General features: G+C 53.6%; 1 protein-coding gene across 1 annotated transcript in view; it reads left to right on the top strand.

The window, feature by feature from the left end:
- ITPKB (inositol-trisphosphate 3-kinase B) overlaps nucleotides 1-14,708 on the top strand; it is a 66,494-nt gene extending 51,786 nt beyond the window's left edge. Inside the window, exons 2-7 of the mRNA XM_086460655.1 lie at nucleotides 611-710; nucleotides 1,345-1,558; nucleotides 4,680-4,884; nucleotides 10,216-10,317; nucleotides 11,695-11,766; nucleotides 14,493-14,708. Coding sequence (XP_086316781.1) covers nucleotides 611-710; nucleotides 1,345-1,558; nucleotides 4,680-4,884; nucleotides 10,216-10,317; nucleotides 11,695-11,766; nucleotides 14,493-14,708 — 909 coding nt within the window. The remainder of the gene's footprint in view (nucleotides 1-610; nucleotides 711-1,344; nucleotides 1,559-4,679; nucleotides 4,885-10,215; nucleotides 10,318-11,694; nucleotides 11,767-14,492) is intronic.
- The last annotated feature ends 12,185 nt before the right edge of the window (nucleotides 14,709-26,893 follow it).

The following is a 26,893-nucleotide window of genomic DNA, read 5'->3' as shown; positions in this document are numbered from 1 at the left end:
TGAGAAACACAACATGTCAGAAGGGAATTGTTCTCTAAAACGTAGTTATGGATGGGCCAAAGCAGGCGGATCAGCCATGCGCGGGTTGCCAGCTTAATGGACAAAGCAGCTGCCTTTCAGTGGGGAACAAAAGCCAGGCGGTGAGCCTATGTGCGCTTGTGCGAGCGCCTCTTGTTCCCCGCAGGAGCTGGAGTTGAGTTTTGTTGCCGGCTAGAAATCCTGAGCTCCCTTCCCCGCTCCCTCTGCCATGATCTGATGTGGTACCCAAGGATGGGTTAACGTCCTTGCTGCTTCTGCAGAGGGATGCGGGGAGCAGAGACAAGGTAATGCGGATGGCCAGGCCTTCTGCAGCAGAAGCAGCCAACTGGAACAACACTGTAACACCATCCACTCTAGTGAAGTTACTCGTGATTTTTCAATGTAGAGGCCCAGCGGCTCCGGCTTGGCACAGGGCGATGGGAAAAAAGCAGATTCTCTGTTTGCTTCCATCCTGTGCTGGCTCCAGTGTCTCCTCTCCTGTCCAAAACAGCTGCGTGCTGCCTGAAGTGACTTTATGGACAGTAAAAGCTTAAAACATTGCATTCACTTTCATGATTTTTTTTCCCCTTAGAGCAAATCATGGCGGAAGATCAAGAATATGGTGCACTGGTCCCCATTTGTGATGTCTTTCAAGAAGAAGTACCCTTGGATCCAGCTAGCGGGACACGCAGGTACGGAGTATGGGGAGGGGCAGAGCAGTGGAAAGGCTCTTCGTTACCTCAGATTAATGGGCTTTGTTGGCCAAAATTGCTTCTGGCTGCTGCATGAATGTCATAGATTTCAGCTCCCATGTCTCTAGCCCAGGAGAGTGACTTACCTGAATGCTAGGGAAGGTGGTGTGAAGGTGCACCACTCTCTGCTTTCAGTCTCCCAGGGCCAGCAGGTAGTACTGCTGGTCTTTTCTCAAGCAGCAGAAAGCTGAGTCCTTTGGGTGAGACCCAAGCCCTCTTGCTGATCCACAGCAAAGCAGGTGATGCTGGCCAGCACAAAGACACCCCATGGATGACCCTGGAGACAGTGGTGTGAACCTACCATGAAGTACATAGAGGCTGTGAAGCAAATGTGTTGGGTGTTGCAGGGCAGGTCTCTGCCCTGTTTAAGGTGTGACATTGCTGGTCATAAACCTCTGACACTACATATGTGTCTGGCAGCCCGAGCTTGTAAATCCCAGCCTGCAGGGACTCGTTCAGGTGCAGGTGTAAACAGAGATGCTTCCAAGGTGCTGGGCTGCCCTGCTTGTTTTGGGAAGGCACAGCATCATGCCCCACCTAAAGCAAGTGCCACGTTATCCCTTGTCACTCCCAGGTAGTTTCAAGGCAGCGGCCAACGGCAGGATACTGAAGAAGCACTGTGAATCGGAGCAGCGCTGCCTTGACCGCCTGATGAACGATGTCCTGAAGCCCTATGTTCCTGCTTACCACGGGGATGTTGTGAAGGACGGGGAGCGATACAACCAGATGGAAGATCTGTTGGCTGAATTTGACTGCCCCTGTGTTATGGACTGCAAAATGGGGGTCAGGTGAGTGACTTTGGGGACGTTGTTTGAGTTTTAAGATGGGATACTCAAAGCAAATGCATCTCATGGGTAAAACCCTCTGAAACACACAAGTGAGAACACCAGGGTCACCTGTCTTCAGGAGGAGCTAAGCCAACAGCATGAGGAAAGAGCCATGGGGAAGCCTGGGTATGGAAAGGACACACAAGGCTCTTTCCTTCTCTGCTTGTTGACTCTCCCATGTGCTGGGAAAATGGTTTGGTGCTGCAAGGGGGGACAGCACTCTGTTTGGGTTTGGGTACACCAGAATGGCACAGTAGCTTTTAGGAGGATGGCAACCTGCCTCTCTCTGCTGCAGGAGGACACAGCCAAGGGGCAGGGAGCAAAACGTGTTGGAGATCCTGCCCAGGGTGCCAAAAGGCTGGGATAAAGACACTTGAATAGCACAGCTTCGGTGAGCGAGAAACTTTTCCTCTGCTCACCCTTTGCTCCCATGCACATTTCAGGGATAAAATGTGTGTGCTAAGTAGCGTAGTGCCTTTCACGCAAGGTTCTTGAAATATTTCCTAACCGATGAGCAACATTACCCGTGTCCTTCTTGAGAACCATCTAGAGATACGCAGAGATCCCAGGCTGCAGCCACTTGGCCAGCAGCAGTTTTTGCGCTAGCGGTGCCACAGCTGATGGGGGTGTGCCAGAGCAAATGTGAGCAGGGCTGGTGACCCCAGGTGGCTGCCAGTTTTGGAGCAGCCTCTGGCCACCGCTTGGCCCTGGGTCTGCTGCACGCTGGCAGCAGGGCGGGTTGAGACCCCCCTCACTGGCTAAGGCGCAGCCCAGACGCGGTGGAGACGCTTGCGCTGCTGGAAAAGCTGACGGTTTCTGTGGGAGGGAGGAATCTTTTTTTCCCCTCCTGAACTCCCGATGTGAAACTCGAACTGGCGTCTCAGGCTGTCGGCAAGGAAGAGGTGAGGAATACTTTCCACCGGAGGGGTGGAGAGAAGGGCAGGGGGCCCCGGCACAGCCATGGGGCCCTGGCTGGCACACACCATGCTGCTGCAGGAAGATGGGACCCACTGTGGACCCAGAGATGAGAGCCACCAGAAGAAAACCTGCTGGTCATGCTGCTCAGGTGCTCCAGTGGCTGTCTCTGGGAAGAGGAGGTGGGGTGATTTATGCACCTGGGTTTTTGAAGCCGAGACAGGCAGAGCAGGCAAGGGGATAAATGTACTGGGCATCATCATCATCATCATTAAATAAGATGGAGCAATGGGAGGAGCTGGTGAGGGAGGGTGAATTGGGCTAATGCTGGGGAGTAGGGCATCCCCAGAGCTGGGCAGGAGAGGCTCTGGCAGATAAACTAAACCTCAGGGCTGTTAAACCTGTCCTCTGAGTCAGCCAGCAGCTTGCCACCAGGCAGATACAGGTTTGGATTTTGCCTGCCAACCTGGCTTTGGGATGCAGCAGCCTCTTCCAGTTGTCCCTAAACAAAACTGTCTTTCTCAAGTTCTGGTGATCGTTCAAGCCTTGAGCAGTGTGGGGGGACCAAACTGCAGACACAGACAATCTGTCATTCTCATCAAAATAAAATCTTATCTTTCTGAGTGGTGTGAGCAGCACTTCTAAACACACCTCTTTATTCTGCTATTTTATTCCATCTGCCCAAAAATCATGGGTTTGGTGATCTCAGCTGGAGCTTTTCGTTGCTTTTATCTGAAGTGTTTTTCAAAGGGGCTGATGCCCTGGGGATATCTGTTCTGTGATCGGATCGTATGCCTGCCCTGAGAAAAGACACCAAATTGCCTTGTGGGAAACACAGGAACACCTTCCTGCAGTCTGCCTTGCATCCTCCCTGTGCGTTTTGCTTGGTTCTGGAGGTAAACTGCATGCTCAGTGCTGGGATTTTGGCACAAGGGCCATGGGCAGAGGGCACGGCCCCTCTGCAGAGCTGGGCATGACTAGTGGGAGGTGTAGAATAGTTTGGATTTGGGAGGAAGGAGGTGACAGATAGGGTCACTCCTGTGTCACTTTGCTGCAGCTTGGTGAGTTGTTTGGAGAGAGCCTGGGCACTTGTTGGGCTGAGCTGGGGCAGGTTTAGGAGTCACAAGAAGAGTCAGGTAGCAGTTTATTACTGCTGCAGGAAGTATTATTTTGTGGATGATGGTTTTCTGCATGCCAGAGTACAGAAGTTCTCCGCTGGTGTGCTCTGGCACAGAGTGGTGGTCTTCTGAAGGATGCATAAAACCAAGGTCTTCGAACACTCCTTCCCGAATTCCCCCGTCCTGGCTGCACCCCATGGTCCCGGGGGTGATGGTAAGCACCCGGCCAAGGGTGCATCCCTTCCTCTGCTCTGTGCTGTATGGGAAAGCTTTTGCTTCACAGGGGGGAATGCACTTAAAACAGACCTATGCTGGGCAACTTCAGCAGCAGCAGCACAGCCCTGTGTGAAAACACCCTGTTTAGCAGCTGGTGAGGCACAGCCCTCGCAGTGCACAGGGTGAGGGGATGGGAAAGCGCAGGAGAGGCACAGGAGGAGCAGCCACCCACCTCCTTCTGTCACCTCCTTCCCCTCAGATCCAAACTGCTCTACACCTCCCACTAGCCATGCCCAGCTCTGCAGAGGGGCAGGAGGGAGCAGCAGACGCCTACATTGGCCAGACCTCGTAGGGAGCAGCAACGAACACCAAGGGCTGGGATGCAACCTCCCTCTTGCCTTCAACTCAGCAGGGTCCCAGAGCATGTGGGCAGTTCCCCAGGCACATCTTGAAAGCCATGTTTAGTTTGTGAGAGCCACAAAGTCACTGCTCAGGTTTGCTGAGCATTGGCGGACAGGCACCCCAGGACCGAGGGGTGGCAGCAGCAACACCATGGGCACCTGTGAGAAATAACATCCCTTGTTATTGCCAAACTGGTTGTGGTTCTGTGATGAACTGAAAACATATCTGGTGGTGATGATGGGGTGCTACTTATATCAGGATCAATTCACGTGCAATGAGGCTTGCTCCATTATTTCCTATGCTGCTGCTACTCCACAGGGATCAGCTATCCTGAATAGGCCTGATTTCTAGGACAAGGGCTATCTGGGTATGTGGCACCTTGTATGGTGGCCCTATGGCCCTGCTAATCTCACTCCCATCACTCCTTGCAGGACATACTTGGAGGAGGAGCTCATAAAGGCCCGGAAGAAGCCAAGCCTGAGAAAGGACATGTACCAGAAGATGATCGAGGTGGACCCTGACGCCCCCACCGAGGAGGAGAACGTGCTGCGGGCAGTAACCAAGCCCCGCTACATGCAGTGGAGGGAGACCATCAGCTCGACCGCCACGCTGGGCTTCAGGATCGAGGGGATAAAGGTGAGGCTGCTCCAGGTGCACAAGGTGGGGGGAACAGCTGCTGGGAGCGTTTGGTAACTAAACTCCTGACAGAGGCACGCACACAGCAGGCTGGTGGTGAGATTGTGTCACATCAGGACATCCCTGGTCCCTGCAGCCAAACCACCCTCGTCAGGTGCCTGGCCTGAGGCAGTGCTGCTCTTCTGAGAGTGGAGCTGAGCTCAGGGCATCAATGCAAGAGGACAGTTTTAGCCATAATCTGATTAAATCAGATGCTTGGTTGATTTCCGTGAGTGCAAAATGCAAAGTACCGTCCTCCAACTTGAAGACTCAAATTACTTGTTTGCTTTTGATACTGCTGTGCTGCTAGGCTGAGCCATTAATCCAAATCGCAGCTTGAACTTGTGCCTATCTGTGGTTGGAGCTGTGAGTTTAGCTGCAGTCGGTGAGGAGGCTGTATTTACATCTCTGTCTGGAAAAATTCAGCAACTGAGCCCTGTGAAATGGGGTGAACACAAGCAGCACTGCTTTCTGCTGGTACCTGCATGAGTGTGTAACCTGCTGACTGCACTTGCTCAGAGCTAACTCACATTTCTGGAGATGCCTGCTGGGATGCTTTTGTGTCCCCATTACATGAGCCAGCCCAGGATTTTTTCTCCTGGCAAGCAGACTTTGTGGAGAGACGTCCAGGATGGCACTTGAACAGAGTTAGGTCTGTAACTGCAGAGCAATTATATTAGTGATAGAAGACTTGCATGGACATTAGCAATGGCACATGCCTTTTGGTAGCCAGCCAGGGTGAATTAAAGGTAATATCACGCTTGAGCTAAGGGTTTCATTGCATGCCTGGGCATGGTGTTGGCTTGGCAGCCAAGGGGAGCTCAGTCAAGTCGTGCCTGCAGTAATTCAGGTTTGGGGCACTGCTGGGGGCCCAGGTGGTAGCTCAGGGCAGCTGCTCACTCTTAGTGGAAACAATGGCTGGATTTCTATGTGTATCTTGGTTGGAGTAGTTTCTTTCTCTTGATCACAGATTGTTTTTCTCCTCTCCAAGTTGGGTGGGATTGTCCCAGAATGCCCATTTGGTTCTCTGTGGCCTTAAACTCCTGCAGGTCTCCTGACTGAAGATAGCAGTATTAAAATGATAGAATTAAAACAAATGAAGCTGACCCCTGAAAAAGCCTTTACACCAGATCTTGTAGACTTTCCTGGTAGTGTTCCCCTGCACCTTACTGGTCAAACAGCAAACAAATGCAGATGTTAGATCAAGGTGATCAGCAGGAGTAGGTCACTCAGCTGCTACTTCTGATTACCCACATACCAAACCGCAGGTGGGAAGGGACTTGTCTGTCCGGCTGTGCAGGACAAAGTCCCCGGGCTGCGGGAAGCCCAGCAGAGCATGTTGCACACAGGGAGGAGGACACTTTCTTCATCCAGCTGTTTCATGGACAGCAGAGGACAGTGCATTTATCTCTAACTCAACCACTCAGGAACCCCAGGAGCAGCCCTTTGGCTGAACCCATTTAAGATTTTTCTGGCAAGTAATGTGAGGCACCCCTGCTCGTCCTATGCCCCTGCCTGGGATGCTGCTGGTCATGCTCCCCTACAACAGCTTTCTGCAGTGCCTACCTTGGGTCAGGGCACTTGCCTGCTTGTGCAGCTCATCCCTGATCTCCCCAGCTCTCCCAAAGACCCTTTTCTGCTGCGGGTACCCGCAAGCACGCTGTGAGCTGCTCTGGCTCAGGACAACCCTTTGCCTAGTTCCCATTGCTGCTGTTTTGCTGGTGCTTATTATAAAACTGAGTCTATATATAAAAAAAAAAGGAGTGGGCCAGTTGGGACCAAAGCTCCCATGTGCTGTTTCTTCTCCCTGCTTTCCTGCTATAATCAGGAATATCTGTCTATTTATAGTCCAACATGATATATCCTTGGCCTCCAGCGGTGCTTCTCAGCCTGTGATCTGGGGACGTTGAGGGGACTTTATGGCAAGAGCAGGTCATATGTGAACTGCTTGAAATGAAAAATGTGGGGAAAAAAAAAATCATATTCCCACACAGGTCAAAAAAGCCTGTGGAGGGAAATAAGTCATAAAGGAGTGGTAAGAGTTGCACTTCTGTTTTAGTCGACCATAAGTGAGCTGCTGTGCAATGCGTGCAGTGGACTTTTTTCAAAGAGGTGAGGCAGCCCTTTCTTTGAAAAATGTTGAGAAGTGCTGGCCTCCAGGAGTAATCCTGATGCTGCTGCTAGGGGCTGACTAATTTGATCAAGGCTCTAATTACTATAATTCTCCTTAAATCTCTCCATTTCTGGATTATTTTCCCCTAAGCTAAAGCATTAACAGTTTACACTGGTTCCTGGCTGGCTTTTTTTCCCCGCAGGGCTGTAGAGCTGGCTGTGCTGTGCCATATTGCCTGTATTTGCCCTATTTGTGGGGTCAAGTCTCCACATTAGGGAAAACACCTTCAGTGCCCTGAGCTGCTACTGAGCCCTCAAAGGAAATTTCAGGAAAATATTATTTAGTGACAAGTCTTCCTCGTGTTTTCTTTCCTGCTGCGGATGCTTCCCTGGGAAGAGCAGGGCAGTGCCCTGCCCCTTGCTCATGACCAGAGTCTGATACAGGCGAGCACCTTGCCATGCAAGGGAAGGGCAGGATTTAGCCCTGGACTTGTGGGCTGGAAGTGGGCTCAGGGGAAGGAGAGGAGCGGCAGTAGCCTTTGGAACAGTGTGGGCAAATGAAGTGAACAGGCAGCTCAGGGTGGGAACGAGGATGGGGACCCTTTCCTGGCTGAGCTCATGCTTTCCCAGGCAGCCTTGAGGATCTGGTTCTTCCTCTTTAGAATGGAAATTTTCCTCTGCAAAAGGAGATAAGGGCACTCATCTAACTTTCTGGAGTAGCTTGAAACTGTTAGAAACAGTAGCTATTAATAAAATTACCGTGCAAAAAGTAATACAAGTGATTCCTAGTGACCTAGTTGAAGCTTACTGGAGCTCATCGAAAAAAGTGTCACTCTTGAGCTGCTGCTCTGGTCTGAGAGTCACTCACCATTGCCTGCTGCAAGGCCATGGCGGGAACGATATTTCCCCAGGGCTGGGACCCAGGACGAGCCCTGAAAGCCCTTATCTGACTTTCCCAAGACAGGCAGCTCGCAAGCCCCATCCAAGGTCGGACATGGTGCTGGAGGGAGAGCCGCCTGACCCGAACCCTGCCCCAGTGACGCTAGTGCAAACTGGAATTGCTGGTGGGGCGGAGGTTGCAGTAGCCCTTATCAGCCCCCCTCACATTTCTGCTGTGTGGAAGGCAGCCCCCTCGGGGCCTGGACACCTGTAAATGTCATGGCAGTTGTCAGCCCCACAGCCCCACGGCAGCAGCGTCTGGCTGGGCAAGGAAACCGCAGGAGCAGCACTACGGATGGGCTGTTTGGCTTTCCTGAAGCCTAGATTACCTTATCTGAAAGGCCATCTGTGGTTTTCGTTTATTTTTAGGAGCACTTAGAAGTCCATCTCCTTTCTTGGATACTCTGTGGAAAGTTGTGCTCTTTATGTATGAAATTAGTGCCATGGCACTTCTCCAAATCGATATCTATTATCCTCTGGGGAGAGGGTGGGTTGATTTCTGAACTGCCATGTCAGGGCTCACGTGACTGACGTATAGCGGCGTAGCGCCCTTCCCCTGTGTATCGCTTACGTGCCACCAGAGCATCCTCAGCGAGGCCTCCTGCTTGCACTGCTGCAGCCCACTACCTTCGTGAGACGTGGCCAAAAGCAGAGATCCTGGCTCTGCTTGGTCCATCGGCAGGATGGCTGCTACAGCAGGGACATCTCCAGTGAAAAAGTTGTCCCTGGCCTTTGCTGGTGGAGGCTCTGCCAGCCATTAGCCTTGCTTTTATACCCTGTGGCAGCACTGGTACAGGGGTGAGAGATGGGCAGGTTGGGTTCAGGGTAGTTTGAAGCTGGGTGCACCCCATGCAAACAAAGCCTTTTCTGGAGACGAAGAGCTTTCACATGTTGCTTTCATTATCGCCTTTGTTAACACTTCCACAAAACGCAAACTGAAAGTCAGAAGTGTGCTGTGTGATTCATCCCAAACTGCACATCAGGCGTGGGTTTGGTGCTGGGCTCACCATACCCAGCTCTCCACAGCCTGAGTGCTCAGCCTTCCCCCAAGCTGGACTGGCCACCATGCCCACGGCCAGCCCTCTGCCCAGGGGGATGCACATGGCCCCATCCCAGGGCACTTCCCTAGAAGGGTCTCAGACTCCTGCCAGGGCACATAAATCTCCAGGGCAGGTGATTCATTGTGCTCTCTTCCTTCCCTAGCCCCTGCTCTGCTTCTTCATCCTTTCTTCATCTTCCCCAACCCACAGGATGTCTTTTTGGCCTCTGTCCCTTCTCTCTATTGTGTGCAAACGAGCTGTCCGGAGTGGTGGGATGGAGGTCTGCAAGCGGAGCTGTGAGCACAAGCATGCACGTGCGGTTTAAAATAGCCCCTGTATCCAGGAAGCGAGCTCTGCCTGCCCTACTCACGGCTGCTCCGGACAATGACACGTGCTGATCCAAAACTCAGAGCCCCAGCAGTAGCCGGGAAGTGGCAAGCAACCTACAAAGCTGCCCAGAGGTTCAGTCAGGAGCCTGTGGGGACAGTAGACCAAGCCATGCCATTCCTGTGGTGGGGCAAGCATGGATGTGCCTTTGGGGAAGATGCGGAGGAGAACATAAAGCTGCTCACTGCATCTTGGTGCCAGGCTGCTGCTTTTGAGGTTTTGCAATCCATGGGCCATGAAAGGACTAGTGAGGCAAGACAGCTGTGGGGCTTGCTCCTTGCCTTCATCTCCTCGCTTCAGTGGTTTGTGGAGAACTTCGTGTGGAGGGGTTTTTGTGCTTGCTTCTGAGATGTTGTCTCTGTCCACACTCAGTTGTGTTCTGCCACCGTCGTGCTCTGTTTTCCTCCCCAAGCAGCGGTGGACACCAAGGCTGGTGTCAGCACCTGTGACCCACCACAGCAGCGACAGGAAGCCATTTGGGCACGGTGGAGCCAGAAACAGGTGGTCTCGAGCCACTGGTGGGCACTGAGCGACTGCTCCATGAGAGGTAGCTCATCCATGTTGCTGGTGACCTCAGCAAGTGCATGATGGTGGAGACTTGCTGTTTGCATTAGGGGGCAAAGCAGCGGAGCTGTGGGGTAGTTTGGGATGTGCAAGGCAGAGAGCTGCTAGTTCTTCCCACCCCTTTTCCATAGACAGGTCCTTCAAAAAGCTGGTTGCATCCTACTCAGGGACATGCATGGCTGCTGAAATACCCACCCTTGCCCGGCTCCCTCCCTCCCCATCCCGCTCACCACTCTCCCTTCTTTTCAAGAAAGAGGACGGCACTGTGAACCGGGACTTCAAGAAGACACGGACAAAGGAACAAGTCATGGAGGCCTTCAGGGAGTTCACCAGAGGAAACCGCAATGTTTTGGTGAGCGGGGGATGCCGGAGGGCTGCCTGGAGAGGGTTTTTCCTTCAGAGGCTGCCCTCAGCTCCATGGCTCCCTGCCCTGAGGGGCTGCAGCCTGAGCAAACTCTCTTAAAAAAGCATGAAAAATGGCAAAGAGAAATGCCATCCTGGCACAGGGGTGAAGGGAGAGCAGAAGAAGGCTGGGAGGGGACATGTTTGCTGCAGCAGCACTGCTCAGGCCAGGTCCGAGCCTGCTGAGCATGCTCAAGGGTTGGCCCCAAAACTTACTGCAGAGGCACAGCCATGTTCTGCCCCCTCATCCCTGGGGCTGACGGCAGCCTCCGAGCCCGCTCTTTATCCCAGTATGTGATGGTGCGGGCAGTGGAGGCTCCCACCCTGGCAGAGTGGGCTGCCCCACGCTCTGTCTCACAGGACGGATGGCCAAGGTATCCCCCTGCCTGCACCAGGCGCCCTTCGCATGGTCGAGCTGCGGTTGACATTTCCCAAGTTTCTCTATGTTGCCAGGAGAATAAGAGGTGTAGCTGTAAACAATTTACACCGACTGTGTCAAATATCCTATTTGACAAAGCACTCCCATTTTAAGCTGTACTATATAAAGCCTACAAACATAAGGCTGCAGCTGGAGTGGCCCTTGGCACTGCCTCCTTCAAACCAGCATGTTTGATTTGACAGAGTTACCCAGGAATTATTCCTGGATCTGGAATTGAAGTTGCCTGGCTGCATTTTATCCCCAAAGAGCTTGGAGCACACTCACACAATCATGCCCTGGCTCTGGATGCGGCTCCTTGGCCAAACTGTTGCAATACAGCGACCCCCACGTCTCCCCACGCAGTCAAAAAGTGAAAATTTAGACGTATTATAGTGCCCAGATACCCGCTGTCCGTGTTCCTGTGCTTAGTCCTATCTGAACCTCAAAATGAAATTGTCAAAGGGGGCCCCTGAGAACTTTTAGTGCCTTCCAGCAATTTGCAGGGATGCTTGAACAGGCATGGGGGTCTTGACCTGTGTGCTGACTAGTGTCAAAGCCCTTCCCCCTGTGGTACCAACTTTGCAGACGTGCTGACGTGCAGTTACAGAAGTGTCTCACAACGTTTGACTGACTGAGTGATGAAATGACAGGGGAGGTGGCGAGTTGACCTAGTAAAAAGAATGCAGGTGAGAGGAAAAAAAAAAGCAGCCTGGCTGTGCATGCGCAGCAGTGGCTGCTGAATTAGCTGTTCCCTCCTCAGGAGCACCATGGAGGCAGTGGGGAAAGCCTGCAGAGGTCATGGAGAGGATGCTGCAAGGGGTGATTTTCCTGTCTGCCCCATGCAGCAGTTTTTATGTTAAGCTTTCCACAGCGCTGATGGTGGTTGTGGGTTTTTTTCTGTAATTCCAGAACAGTTACCTTAACCGGTTGAAGGGTATCCGCGCTACCCTGGAGACATCCCCGTTCTTCAAGTGCCATGAGGTAATACTTGTGTTTAGATAGATCTGCCTGGAAATGCAAATGGTTTAATCTCAGCTTGTCCAAGGAGAGAAGAGAAGTCAAAGTCAGAGGCTGTAAATTTCTACAATTTTGAATTTGTTCTTATATCCATATTTTCATACGCCCGTTTATCTAATACTTACGTGGAAATACAGCTGATGACTGATACTATGTTCATGCATCTGACATGGGCTCAAATCTCCTGAAAACCAATGTTCATGCAGATTAAAAGTGATCCAGGAGGAATTTGGGCTGCTTATGGGTTTATATGACTGGGAAAAATCCTTAGTGCAAAAGTATGGGGGTTCTCTGGAGAGAAGTGTCTGCCTGGATGCATGTCTGGCATCATTTGGCTGCCAGTTGCTCCATGTGAACAAACAAGGCTTCAGCATAGCCAGAAACTGCAGATATCCCAAAACTGCCTCTGCTGAGCTGGTTGGGGTACCATGGTAAGGAGTCTTCCCTTGGAAGGACTTTCCTCCAGAAATGAGTGTCCACAAAATCAGTATTTTCTACAGTGAAAAATTCAGTGGGAGAACAAAGAGAAAGCACTACATTTTTTGGCCATTTCAACAGGAATTGGAATGCTCCGTGATTGAATCAAATCATTTTATTGATTTAGCATTGGTAAAGAGTATTTGCTATCGCATCTGCTTAACAAAACATGAAGGTGCACGTCCTTGGCACGTGTTGTCTATGCGCAAAAGAGCCTCCTAGGAGCCCTCGACTAACAGGGATCTGGAGCCACAGCTCCAAGGGCCCACTGTCCCCCAGCCGGGGCCGTGTGAGCCACCTCAGCCCTGGCCACACACAGAGGGTCCTGCCAGGAGCCGGAGGCAAGTGGGGCCATGCCTCCTGACAGCAGCGACTGTGCGGCAGTTGGAAGGGAAATGTCAAAACCGAGGGTTTCAGGTCAGTTCAACACGGGAAACAAAATGCTCCCTGCAACCAAGTGCCAGGGTTTCATTCAAAAACACAGAAACAAAACAGCCTTTCAAGGAGGTTTTGAAAGGAGTTTCCATTCCTTAAAAATTAAGAAGCAGCAGCTTTGACTTTCCATCCCACTTTGAGACGAAGCACAGCAGAAGGTCTGCCAAGCTCTGCGTGTCCCTCCAGAGGGCCCTTGCTGGGCAGGGCTCCTCCGAGAAGCTGCAGGAGAATTTGGCGACCCAGGACAGGCAAGTGAAGAAGGACAGCAAAGGGCTTTTCCTTAAAGTTAAAATGCTCTGTCCTGGCCAAGAGAGGGCAGGAGAAGAGCTAAAGATAAGCATTTCTGGGAAGTAGCACGTATGCCTGGACCTCGGACATTTTCCCAATGCACTGGAGAAGGAAGTTCCTCAAAAATGTACATTCATATAATAGCTTTGCAAAGAGTATACACTTCCCGTTCAAAACCCTGATCTAAAGGCAAACCTCAAACTAAACCCTGCTGATAGCACAGACGTGGGAGTCCCTCGTGACATTTAGTGCTGCTGTTTTGGAGGCCTGACACCAGCTGGATGGCCCTAGAGCTGCGCTCCTCCATGTACCTTCACAGCTTACGGGGCGCTTCTGGCTTTCAGCACACTGCGTCCTGTCTGCTAACAGCCACTGCACTCTGGTCACCAAGATCTCTGTTTGTGATAGGGCAAGCGAGTTCATAACCCACCAGTTCGTGCACATCAGGCAGCATTTGGAACGCAGTCTTCATTTGGGACAGCTCTGAAGCACGCCCCTGGGTGCTTTTCTGCAGTACTGCTAAAGGCTTCTGCCTGGAGGAGCAGATTCAGCAGAAGAGCACGATGGTGAATGGCCCGACACCGACACGTGTTCTCCAAGCACTGGGAAGCCACAGCCAGCGGAGCTGCTGTTGGATGGCAGCCTGGCTGGGACTGCAAGCCGGGATGGGCCAGGGTGCTCTGCTAGAGGTACCCACCTGCTGTGCATCCCTCTGCTCCGTGGGTGGTGAGCATTGGGCTCGTGTTCTCGTCCTGCTGCAACAGGCCTTGAGACTTCTGTTGTCAGAGGAGACGTGCTTCACCTTCCCAAATGCAGCCGTGGGCTTCCCCGGGCTTACCTAGGCCAATACTTGCTGTAAGATTTTCCCAAACGCTGATCAGGGTGTGAAAGAGCCCTACAAAGGGCCGAGATGCAGCCAAGTGAACTCATGGAAAAGGAAATTCATATACATTCACCTCCGTAACTTGCATCCCCAGAGCACTGTGAAAGCCAGGAGGATATTCTAGGGGGAATCTGGGTGTAGTTGGATGATGTTGCAGGCAGGAGACAGCACACTGCAAGTAACTTGACTTGGAGCGTACCCATCCCTGTGGTGATGTCTGCAGGGCTGGTGAGTGTGAATAGCACGAGATGGTCGCAAAGAACCGGCCTTGGAAAAAATCCCCATCTGGAGGCTGAGACAATTCATCTCATTCCTTCCCCAGGGAGCTTGACTCGGTTTCCAAAATGACTTCTCTATCTTTCATGCCCATGTTTTTTTGGTCCTCTCCTTCTGCCAAGAGCTGGGATTTGTATGAGTAAATCAGCTTGTGTGAATGCCCGATTTGCATGTGCAAACACAACCAGCAACACACAGAGCTTGCTTTTCCTCATGCAGAATCTCAGCATCATCTCTTGCAAATGCAGCTTGAGATAAGGTGTCTGAAAGCCCCAAAGCTGGCTAAGAACAAGCAATAAGCACACCGCTAACTGGTCTCTCCTCTCTGCAGGTAATCGGGAGCTCCCTTCTCTTCATTCATGACAAGAAGGAACAGGCCAAAGTCTGGATGATTGACTTTGGGAAAACCACCCCGCTGCCGGAGGGACAAGTTCTCCAGCACAACGTGCCCTGGGTGGAAGGGAACAGAGAGGACGGCTACCTCTGGGGGCTGGACAACCTCATTCAGATCCTGACAGAGTTGTCCCAGAGCGAAGACTTGCATTAAAGCCATGTGTCCGACTCTGCCACTACCCCCAACCTGCCCCCAACTGACTCTTCTGAACTGCACTACAAGACACTTTCCAGCCCTCGCCTTTCCCGTTTGAAAGCTATACTCTCCCTATTTAATGTGGTTTTGTTGTGGTTTTTTAGGTTGTCTTGGTTTTTTTTTTCCTCTCCATGTAAATAGAGAGCTAACCTGCCAGAACAAAAGCTGAACTTGAAACCTTGGCTTTGCAGAGTCAGTGGGAGCACGTGGCCATGCCGGCCGGGAGCAGCCCGGAGGGGTTGCTTAGGCAAGTGCGTGCTTTGCCTGTCACGCTTTTGTCTCTTGCGCAGCCTGATTTTAAGAGGGCTGGCGGAGGAAGGAGCCTCTCCCTGCCCTGGGATTGGTAGCTTCATCCCAAAAACACTCAGTAGCTGTGCCCAGGACCCTCTGGCAGCCAGAGTGCGTGGCAAGGCCTGGAGATGGCGAAGGACACTGGAGTGGGAGCCCTTTAGTTGTCTTTGCCAGCACCTTTCAGCCTCAGCAACTGGCTCTGCTGAGTCCTTAAGAGCTGCTAGCAGAGCAGATTTGGGTTTTTCTTTGTGTTCAAGACATCCCATAGAGGTTGCTCAGTTATTTTCAGGTGGCACTGGAGGGCGAGGGTTTCCCTCCTGCGGCAGAGCCACATGGTTGGGCACAGGTATTTACCATGGCCAGGTGCTTCCCACCCACATCCCCTGTGATGGTGGGTAACACTTCAAGCTCCTCTCTAGAGACCCAGCTCCTCTACTAGGAGCTCCTTCCAGCCCTCCTTGGCTGGGGTCTCCAGCCCTCCATGGGGATTAAAGACTTTAGGCAGGGCTGGGGGAGAGAAAAAGAGCTTAAAAGGGACTACTATGAGACCTAAAGTAGCCATCCAGGTTGATCAGTCTGTTTTGGCAGCAGCCAAGCACGTGTGTAGGGCTAGTGCCACCACCAATGCCCACACCTGGCCCAGGGCAACCCTCCCACCTGGAGCATCTCTGTAATTTTTATCAGCAGCAGGCGAAGGGTTACAGCAGCAAAGCAGCTCTTGAGGCAGTGGGGTTAGTCCTCTTGAGAAGCAGCGTTGGGGTCAGGCATCCCCGTGTTCCCGCAGAGCTGGCCTGTTCCCGCAGAGCTGGCCGACTGCCGCTGCTCTCCGGCACGGGCTTCCCAGCCTGCTCGGGCTGTGCATATGGCCTCCGCGCTCCCGCTCCGGCAAAAACACCCAGTTCCCTATTTAGGGTGGAGGCTTTTTTTAACTTCCTGGAACATTTGAACTAAGCGGCTTGCTGGAGGCAGAGCTGGCTCACTGAAGGCCAGCCCTCGAGAGGCCAGCAGGGAGGGGAGGCTGCAGGGCAAGCCGGGGAGTCCCTCGTGTTGAGGACAGCAGGAGCGTGCAGCAGCACAGGAGGTGGTGCAGGAGCTTGGCAGCCACGAATCCCTCACCTCCTCCATCCCCAGACCCACCATCTCATCTCGCTCCCTGGGAGCGGTGTTCCAGAGCCCCTCTGCCATCGTTCGGTGGGTCCAGCACCCTTGGTGGGGGAGGTCTTCTCCTGGCAGCAATAAGGAGGAGGAGTTGGCCATCGAGCCATCTGCAGCCATGCCCCAGCCTCTTTCCGAGGACTGAAGTCTCCTAAGTTTTTTCTCAGTTCATTTCTCACCAGACAGATGTCTTCAGCTCATCTGATGCCATTGTAAATGGTTGCACTGGTTTAGCTCCTTGCCAGGCTTTCTAGAATAGCCCTTGTGGAAGTGCCTTATAGCCTTGCCTCTGTTCCATTAGTGTCATGGAAAAGGTTGGGGTTTTTTTAAGTTATATTTATTTTCATCCCATTTTAATTGCACAAAACACTAAAACTTAATGCATGGAATCCCTCTTTTTTTTTTAAACTGTGTTTTTAGTTTTTAAACCATCCCTTTTCCAGCTTTGGAGAAAGGGTACGAACAGATATGCATAGATATGTACTACTTATCGCTGTACTTTAGCTTTGAGCTGCTCTTATATATGTATATTATTTTTTAAGCCTGTTTATAAACCAGATTCCTTGCTTTGTGGCTTCGGAAGAAGCAGATTGTTCCTCAGATGTCTTACGCCTTTCTGGAGGCTGGAACGGTTGCTGCGAGGGATTCTCCCTGCTCCCACCACTCCTCTCGGTCATAGGGTAACGCAGAAAAAAAATCCAAACTGGTCTGAAACACCAACGCACAGTGCCTGTAAAAAAATCCTGTAACTTTGCAAATAAAGGCATATGGAAAGCATTCGCCTGGTGTACGGTCCGTGTCCGCCCCACGGAGCTTGCAGCAGCCTGGGAACAAACAGGAGCCGGCTTTTGTGTCCATGATGATTTTGAGGGGAATCAGGCTCCAGCTTCTGGTCACCCCAGCACATGCTGGGAGCAGCGCTGCATAAAAGCAAGCGTAGGGAAGGTCCTGCACTGGGGATGGACCCTGACAAGTGGAAATTGGCTTTGTAGGGAGTAGGGCAGGGGGAGAGCAGAGCTGGGGGTGTGGGGGGCTCCAAGCTGGGTGGGGGGCGCCCGTTGAAGAGGCCTGTGTTTCTCCATCCCCTTTCTGCAGAGAAGCCCACCAAAAGCAGCTCCATGCCAGGAATTTTTTCAGTCTTTATTTCAGTTTTTCACTAGCGAGTGCCACCCTGCGATTTCTGCGCTCGAGAACATCAAAGCACCCAGGGGCATCAGAGCTGCCTGGTGCAGCCACACATTTCCCCTGCTCCTCTCCCTCTCAGCTGCACCCCGGGCAGCACCAGAGGGAGCGCTTGGGACCAAAGGTTACCAAAAAAACCCAGACTGGTTTTGCACCGAAGGAGGAATCAGGTTGTAGAGCCCAAAGGCAGCTCCAGTCCCTCCTGGTTGTTCGTGCAAGGACAGGACAGCAGGAGCCTGTCCTGGGACAGACGTGGCCGAGGGGGGGGTGGGGGGGCTGCCCCATAGGAAATGCAGATTTAATGCCCAGACCTCCAGGAGCAGCCTGGCCTGGGGACCGGTCCCTGCAGCATCTCTGCCGCTCACCACGCTGCCTCTAAAACAAACTGCAGGAGAAACCCAGCGTGGACTTTGCTAAGCAAAGGCTAGAAACCTCTTGGTGCAAGAAAGAACTGGTAGTACGAGAGACGTGAGGCTGCTACACGTGTGTGTAGCGGTCTCTCGTGGGCTGAGGGAGAGGCGGACACACTTCCTATCCGGCGGGCTTGCACACACTCCTGCAGCGTTGTTACCAACGGGTGATGAACTTACAGCCGCAGTTCTTGGGGGCCACTGAGAGTCTCACCAGTACGTGACTCTTCCCAGCTATGGAGGAAAACAAAAGCCTCCAAAACTTACCCAGCTGCACCCTGAAAGGCAATACCTGAAGGTAAAGCATAAAAACCTCAACCCCGTTCTGTAAAAACCTCTCTTGATAATTAAGGAAACACGACGTCGTGGTGGAGAGGGGAAGGGAAAAAGTCAGGGAAATAAACCCCTCGTGACTGCATGCTTGCATCTGCTGACCCTGAGGTTTATGCACCTCAGGGTTGGAAAGGGGCAGGCCCCAGTGCCAAGCTGGGGCTGCCAGTGCAGCACGGCACACACCGCAGCAAGAGTCCTGCTTGCCCCCCCACCTGGCTTTGCTGCACCCCCAAAGCAAAGCCCCAGGCTCCCTACCACTTCAGGGATTAATAAACTAAATTATTAATAAACTCAACATGGAGAAGAGAGGCCAGCACAAAGAAAACTTTAGATGTTGCTGAGGCTTCACTGTTACAGTTTAAAGCCTCCGAGCACCCCCAGCAGTACCACAGAGGTATAATCCAGCCTGCTCAGGCTGAAGGTGGGGAGGGGGCAGCTAATTTTCTTCTTAATTGTCTAATGAGGTACTACTGGCAAAAATGAGCCCCCTATAAATAAGGGGGTGGTGGGGGCCAGCTGGGAGTTGGGACTTCTGGAAATGCAGGACTTTGCTAGGGTGGTTGATGGGGGAGGAGGTCTGAGGCTTGTGCAATGTGAGTTGTTAGCAGCACAAGTTGGGGGGGTTTGGGGGTCTCTGGGAAGCCCCTCAAGAGGTGTTTTGCCCCTGCCATGGATGATGCAGGGTAGTGCCACTGCCTGCCTCCCTGCCCTGAGAAAGGGCCAGAGGAGTTTCACTGCCTGAGCAATGAGACCTCAAAAGGTGGGTCTTAGGTGCTTAAATAAATGGCCTAAGTTGCCACCACTTCAATACTGCTGGCCATAAATGAAGGTGCAAGGGGGCTGGGGGGGAGCCAGACTGTACCAGGGAGGGTTTACTTACACTGAGCTGTGGAGTGGTGAAATGCTGTAATTCTGGGGCTGGTGCTGCCAGCGATGGGCTTTTCCCCCTGGAGAGCCCTCGCTGCTCCCCCGGGGGGCGAGATGAGCCTGGCAGTTGGCAGCAGCCTCTTCGGGTGTCACCCGGACCCATCCCCGTTCCCTGCCCGCCGCAGCTCTGCCGGGGGTGCTGGGTGCAGCCGGGGGGGAGAAGCGGGAGCCAGGAAGGGCTGCCAGGCTGAGGAAGCACCTGCCTTTGGTTTCGAGGGTGCAGGGCAGGGGGGACATGGGGGGCACCACGGCAGGGTTGGCTTTGCAGGGGGGTGTCGCGATGGCCAAACAGCATCGGGGGCGGCGGGGGGTAGCTTAGCAGCCTGGGGATGCCTGTCACCTCGGCCACTCTGGCTTGGGATGTGCCCGCCGGCTCCAGGGTCCTGCTGATTTGGAAATAACGTGTGTGCTGGTGCCCTGCTGGGGGGGGGGGGGGGGGGATGTACGCCCTCCAGGCTTCGGTGGGGAGGGCTCGTGTTGGGTTTTAATCCCCGAACGAGGCTGCGCTCAGGCGGCTCCTTTCCGCCGTACCTTAAAAACCAAGCCCCGCTGCCCTTGCTGACATCCCCCCGGCTCCCCTTGCAGCGGCCCCGCTTGGGGAAGGAGCCGGGCGGCCGGCGCTTCCCCCGGAGGCCGGGAGGTGGCAATGCTCCCTCGGCGGCGGGCGGGCGGGCGGGCCGGGGCGGGCAAGGCCCCGCCGGGCGGTGCGGCGGGAGGGGTGCGGTTCGCCGCGGGGAGGGTGCCTGCGGCGGCGGGGCGCTCTCCAACCTTGCCTGGTCCCCGGGCGTCGCCGCTTTGGGACTTGCCGCCCCATCCCCTGGCACTTTTGGGCCTTGTGGCCTGGCGTTGCTCGGACTGGGAGCTGGGGGGGGGGGGGGTGGGGGGTGTCGTTAAAATGAACACAAACCTTTCCCACCGAGTGGCTCCGTCCCAGGCCCCGGGCAGAGCAGGGAGGGCGGGTGGATGAGGAGCTTCGTGCTGCTCACATCCCGTTTCTGGGTGTAGGCTCCTGTTCCTGAACCGGCCCCAGCACCCTGTCCCCCTGAGGGGCAGCCCTGTCCCCTTGAGGGCCAGCCCCAGCACCCTGTCCCCCTGAGGGGCAGCCTTCTGACTTAACAGCCCCTGGTCTCGTTTGTGTCTGGCTTTGCTCTCTTCCTTGGCCTAAAAAAAAAAAAAAAAAAAAAAAAAACAAAAAACACCCAAAAACAAACACCCAAACCCAATTTGTTCTTTGTTATTATGAAGCATAAAAACTAAAATAAAGTTTTAAAAACCCTTGCAAGTGGGGCAGGTGGGCTGGGACCCGCTGTAGTACCTGTCAGTTTGGTGTCTGTTTTTTCCCCACATTGTTTTAAGTCCATGAAAGTGGCCATGGTCTGCTCCTGCAAGCAGCAGGAGATGCCCACTCTGGGGCCCCAGGGATGAGCCCCGTCATGCCCAGGACCGTGCTTCACCCACTCCCCGCGACATGGGTCTGCCACCTCCTGCACCTCCAGCCCCTGGCTCACCACAAGCGAGGCACTGGAGTGAGGCAAGGATGGCTTTATGTGGATATTTACTGCTCTGAGAGATGCCCCAGGGGCTGGTGGTGCTTTTATACTGGCAAGTTTTCTCTTTCCACCCCTACCTCTCTCCCCAACCTTAGGGGACCTGTCTCGCATGGCTCCTGCTCCTCTCCAGGGAAAAACTGGCCTTCCACCCTAGAGCTGGAGAGAGCAGAAGACCTGCTGCTGGTGCCATTTCAAAGAGGAAGCCTACGGAGGAGTCTCCCGGGTAAACCTTCCACTCTGGAAGAAACTCTGCAGAAGATGCACCTCTTGGGCCCCGCCAGCTCATCGCACTGCCAGCACTGGTCCACTGCCTGCTTGAGGCTGGTGCTTTCTATTTGGTGGGACTTTGTGTCTCCTGCCGTTCGTTCAGTGTGTACTAATAATGTCAGTCCTGCAAGACCTCGGGTCAGCTCCCTGCCCTCCCCATTGCCTATTGCCAGGCACGCTTTCTCTAATGTAAAAAACCTTACATTTGAAACCAGCTGGACAAAGGAGCATGAAGGGAAGCAGAGGCACAAAATTATTTACTCAAACCACGGACCAGAGCCAGAAAACAAAAAGCAAATACTTTAATTCCTTGCGACTGACCTCCCTGTCAGAAGGTGCTTTTGCTCTGAGATGTTTTATATGCTGCTTGCCATGACAGGAATCCAGGGACTTCTCCTGCAGACACACACACATGCACAGAGCTGCTTCTCTTGCAAAACTGGGGTTTGGCTCAGATAAGGGAATGTGAGAAGAAAAAGCAACAGCAGTCTGTAGCAGCAAGATAGAGATGCTACAGATGTGGTTCCCCCTTTGTAAAGGATCTGTGGCTAAAAAGCATTTCCCACTGGCAGTGTGGTATATTTTGCTAGTGCTAAATTCACACTTCATTTCTTTTTGTGAAACTTCATTTTTCAGCTGGCAGCCCCTCGGAAACCCACCCCAGCGCCTGCCATTGGCTGCCCAGAGGAGCTGCAGGATGCAGGGGCACCTGCTCTTACTCGGTGACATCCATGAGGGATAGAGCAACGTGGCTGGAGAGGGGCACTGCGCTGCCCGGGGGCTCGGCTCGTGCTGGCAGCCCCGCAGCCAGGCCGGGGTGCCGGTGTAGGGGACAGCATTTGGGTGGCAGCGGCACGTCTGGTGGGTAGGGGGTTTGCCAGGAGCTGGAGGGAAACACCTGGCAGAGATAAGCCATGTCGCAGAGTGGAGAGATAAGTTGGTGCTGTGTGAAGGTGGGGGAGGCCCAGGAGTGTCCCCATCTCCTGTCACGCCTCCCTAGCCTCGGTGGCATGTGTCGCTGCAGAGCAGCGTCATGAGTGACTGCCATGACTTTCCCCTATGTGATGTGCTTAAACGGGGCAAAGAGCTGAACTGGCAAAACATGAAGAGTTCTGTGGGGGCTATTCACTGCAGTGGGGATGGGTTGGGAGGTTTAAATAAACCACCCCTCTCTGTCTCTTCTTATTGCTGTCTGAATTTACTACAGCACCAGTTCTGAAAAATAAAGTGGTTTTTGCTGCTGAGCAAAGATCCTCACCTTGCTTTGGCTGGATGACCCTCACAGGAAAAGGTGATCTTGCACACAAAAGTTACAGGTTTGGTCTTTCCTTGTGTCCCCCATTACAACTAGATCTGGGGCTGGTGCACCCAAAATCCCTGCCAGTGCCTGTCTTTCCGCAGCGAGGCTCATCCTCTTGGCTGCACTCCCGGAGCTCGTGGCTCAGCTGTGTTTAACCCCCCTGCCCCCCAGCAGCAAGGTTTCCCCAGTGCCAAGGGGCAGCCCTACTGTAATCAAACACATGGGAACGCTCGCCTTCCCCTTCAAAAGCATTTTTCGAGTCATTAAAAACAGCCTTTTTCTAAAATTAGACTTTCAGGAAATTAATTTCCTAGAACAGACTTTTTGCATTTGGGGAAGAAAGAGAAGAGGCCTTGGAATCAGCCTTAGCCTTCGATTCCACTTTCTCCTGAGCTGGAGTGGCTCAGCGGGGTTGGAGGCAACTCAAGGTGCACCAGCACCCAGCAGCTTCACGCCTGTGCCTCAGCATGGCTCCAGGCTCTGGGTAGGTGGCATCATACCCAGCACGACTGTGAGCAAGCTGCTGCCACATTGAGCCCCACTGGGCCCAAATTTCGGGCTGCTCAGGTCCTGGTGGAAGGTGCAGCTCTGACATTCAGTGTCTTTTATGGTCTCAGAGCAACATAGGCAACCTTGGAGGGGCAGCCAGCAGAGGAAGACCAGCTGCATCCCTCCTGAGCCTTAAACACTTGGTAGTTTAAAATATTAATGTTTGGAATAATGTCTGGTGGTGAAAGAGAGTCAGACCGTGTTGGGTTTTGTGCGGTTTCTGCATGCAATGAAGGGGAACTCAGAAGCCGCTGCAGGCAGGCAGCAGGCAGCTACACCCCCGCCCCGACGGCAGCTGCTCCCTGTCACCAGCGATTGCCACCACCCAGGCTACCGGCAGGAGCCAGAGCTCCCCATGCCAAACGCTGGTCAAGAAATCCCTGCTGGCACCAGTGCTGCCCAAGGGCTCCTGCTGCAGGGAGCAGCATTTTGGCTTTCCCCAGAGGGTTCAGCCTGGGGCGGTTTTGTCCCCCCGCTTTGCCCCCCTGGGCAGGCAGGACTGCGCGGGAAGCGGGTGCAGACTGAGTAAGCGTGTTGGTCCGAGTCTCAGCCCAAAGTTACCTCGGGATGTGGGGTGTGACGCCAATTTTCAGTGCATGGATGCTCCGACTGCCACATCTTTGCTTCCTCTGGGGACACACTTAGTGTGCCCTAGACACAAGCGCGCACTCCTGCCGGGCTCACAGCTCACATCCTCTTCCACAGGGCTGTGACTGGCCTTTGCAAACAAGCTCCGAAGTATCCTGTAATTGTAATATTAGCTTCTAGGATCAGTTGCTACCTGCTTATGGCTGCATTCAGATCTGAATGTGTATTTGGAGCGGATGACTTGAAGATTTGGAGATAGTACACGTATACCTTGCAATAACTCTCCTTTTTATGGATATTATTTTTTTTTAAATGGTTGCTCAGGCTAGTTTGAACAGAATATAATTGAAATTTTGGTTTTCTAAATATATATCCCTAAATGATACAATACCCAGGCAGCGCATTTCCGTGTCTCTGCATTGCCATCAGTGGGAGCTGCCTGCAGGCAGACCCTGGCTCCCCATCGAAGTGAGCTGCAAGCTGGGATAGAGCGCAGCCCTCCTGCTCGAGATGCTTTTGTCCCATGGGTGTAACAGCAGCCGACAGCCTGAAATCTCCCCGGGGGGGGGGGGGGGGGGGGCCTCATGCCAAGCACACCTGGTCACACTGATTGCTCCAGACCATGCATAAAGTCTCAGCCACTCCCCATCAGCATGAGAGTGCTGTTGGTGCTGGGGGCTGCAGCCCTCTGTGGCTCTCAGCAAGAGCTGGGATGTGTCCCAGCAGTGTGTGACAGCCCTGAGAAGGTGAGCCCAGTTGGGGGAGGGGGCCTGTGTTTCGGGGGGGGGGGGGGGGGCAGTGGAGGCTGGAAAAGCCCAGCTTGGGGTGGCTGCAAGTGCAAAGGGAGGGTAATTTTCCTTGTTGTGTGGTGGTTGCTGGAAAGGGAGTTTCCTTGGCCCTACCATTGCTGTGCTTAGAGGAGCTACGGCAAGAGCTGTCACTGTGCTGTGAGGGCATCTCAGCGGGCTCTGCTCTTGGGTTGGGGGTGGGGGGTGAGCTGATTTGCACCTGAAATTGGGGTGAGATATGTGTGGTGGCTATGTGCCTCCCCTGGGGCTGCGCAGTGTGGAGGAGGTGGGTGGCCAGGCAGGGGGTCTGCCTGGGGATGCTGTGTGGGGCTTGGGACAGGGCAGCTATGGGCTTTAGTTGTGGGCTGGGGGGCAGGACTTGCTCTGGTCTGGCTTCTGCCCACCCAGAGGAGGCTGGAGAAGGGCAGAGCAGGGCTGTGTTGGGCACTTCCAGGTCTTCAAGGCCTTGAGGTTTGCTGGCTGCTGTCTCCTGGCAAGGGCCAGCTTACTGTGGGGCAAGTGCCCCAGGAACCTGCTGGTCACCCTGTTCCCTGGGTGATAGTGCTGTCTGGCTTCAAGGCTGTTCTCAGAACAGGGGTTTTGGTGTCTGCTCCAGCAGAGCTAGTGCTGCTGCCCATTTCAGGAGCCACAGGAGGTGTAGGCTGTGCCCATCACCTCTTGCCTCTCCATCTCTTTTTACCCACTGAAAACCTCCTGAGTTTCCGCCTGCTGATGCCACAGCCCATCCTGGGATGTGGGTGTCAACAGCCCACAGGGCTGAAAAGCTGCTGGAGATGCGTGTTTCTCCAGGTAAGGGAAAGACCTGTTCTCATGATGGTGCTTGGATGAGGATAAGGCATAGAGGTTTTCCCCATGGCTTATCTGTCTTCACTAAGCTCAAGTTTTTAACTTTCCATTTGTGTGATTTTTTTATTTTTTTTTTAATTATTTTTCCCTCCCCTTCTGAAATGGTTGCATTAGCAGGGCTTTAAAGAAAGCTCTTCAAGATAATTATCCCAGATCTCTCTAGTGGATTTGCCATGTGATAGTGTGTCTGCATGGGTGTATTAATAGTACCATAATATTATATATCAGTTTTCATCCCAAAGCACTTCACATGCCGAGAGGCGAAGCCTAAATAGAAAGATATGGCAAGAGAAACGGAGCTTTCTGCCTCGCCTACCAGATCCCTCAGAGCCATGGGGTGCAAGAGGAGCCTTTTTTGCTGGTCTTGCACCAAACTTGAGTTTGGGCCCCTGAGTCCCATTGAAGCCTGCCAGGCTGGACCCGCCACCCACTTTGCCCTGCCTTGTGGCCGGGCAGGGCTGTTCCATGCTGCTCTATTACCGAGGTCCTCCGTGAGCTCCCGGCTTCTGATGCTCTTGCTGCAGCTGATTTCTTGCTGAGCTGCAAACAGCAGGCTGCATCCTTCCCCCTGCCCTGGTCTTCTCGTTAAAGACAAGTTGCGTGGGGCTGGCTGTCCCTGCAGCGGTGTGCCAGCTGTGGGGTGTCCCTTGCTGAGGCCAGGTCCAGCGATTACTAAAGGTCTGCACTGGGCACTGCTTACGAGGGTGGATGAAGTGGGATCCATGCTGTCACCTTCCCGACGGCTACATCCCCCAGACTCGCTGGGTGGCTGCCCTCTCCCACTTCTCCAGGGCCATGCTTGGCTTTGGTCTCTTGCTGTTCCTCCTGCATGAGCCCATGCAAACAGGAGGAGCATGCACTGGCAAGCTGGAGATGGGGATCAGCACACTTTAATCTCTCAAGCTCCATCTCCAAATGTCTGCCCTTGCATTTGGGGCTGTGGGGCTGTGGAGGGTGAATATCACAGGCACAGTTGAGCTTCACCACCTCCGCCAGTCCCCTCCCCTCTGTGCTGCTGGGCTCCCTCTCCATCCCTGCCCTGCCTGTTGGAAAGGCTGGAAGACCAGAAAGGGAGGCCAGCCCTGCACCTGCTCTGGATGGACAGTAGATGCCACTGAGCCCTGCACCACGTTGTCACCTTTCCCCCTCCCCAGCAGGGCAGAGGAAGAGTCAAACGCTGCAGTGGGGAAACCACCCCACGCAGTGGCAGCTGAACATCGGTCCTGGGCTGCAGGGTGCATGAGGGGCTGCGCAGTCCCACTATAGCACGGAGAAACTTGTTCAAGCTTTAGTCCCTGCAGCCCCACCGTCACCTATGGCAGTGTTGCAGCCCTCCAAGATTTGGGGTTTTGATGGAGCAAGAGGCTGGCCCTTTCCCAGCAGGGCTGTAGGCACCCAGGGGTGGCTGAAATCTGTCCTCTGTGAATGTTGCTTGGGCTAGAAATGAGGTGATGGCTGCAGCCCTTGCTTTCCTGAGGGGCCGGGGCAGGGAGCGTGAGGTCTCTTGCACAGAGGACAGTTGGTGTTGGACAAGTTGCTTGTGTAAACCTGTTTGCAAGGAGTCTCCTACAGAGGTGAGGCATCAAAGCTTGGCAGCCTGGAAACTACCTGTGTGTCAATGTTTGGGGTCAAAACTACTAGGTTGTGCACATTCATCTGAATGAGCAATTGCTTAGAGACTTTACATCCCTGCTTGTCTCGGAAGCCCTGACAAGTCTAGCTGCGATATTCCATGAGTTTCCCTACCTGCCGTGGCTTTGAGGAGGGGGCAGAGCAGTGGTGCTTGGGGGCGTTGTGTGTCACAGGGAGCATGAAGTATGGACGGCTGAAATGTGCAGGTGTGCTTTGAGGGGCTGTCAGCCCTTGCAGCAGAGCTGCCTTTCATGGGAAAGCTCCTCTGCCACCTGCCAAGGTCTGCTCCACTCGGCTGCACATG

The sequence above is a fragment of the Leptosomus discolor genome, chromosome 2 (assembly GCF_034619465.1).
Source record: "Leptosomus discolor isolate bLepDis1 chromosome 2, bLepDis1.hap2, whole genome shotgun sequence".
NCBI classification, from domain to species: domain Eukaryota; kingdom Metazoa; phylum Chordata; class Aves; order Leptosomiformes; family Leptosomidae; genus Leptosomus; species Leptosomus discolor.
The sequence above is the reverse complement of the archived record's forward strand: the minus strand, read 5'-3'. Positions and strand labels throughout refer to the sequence as shown.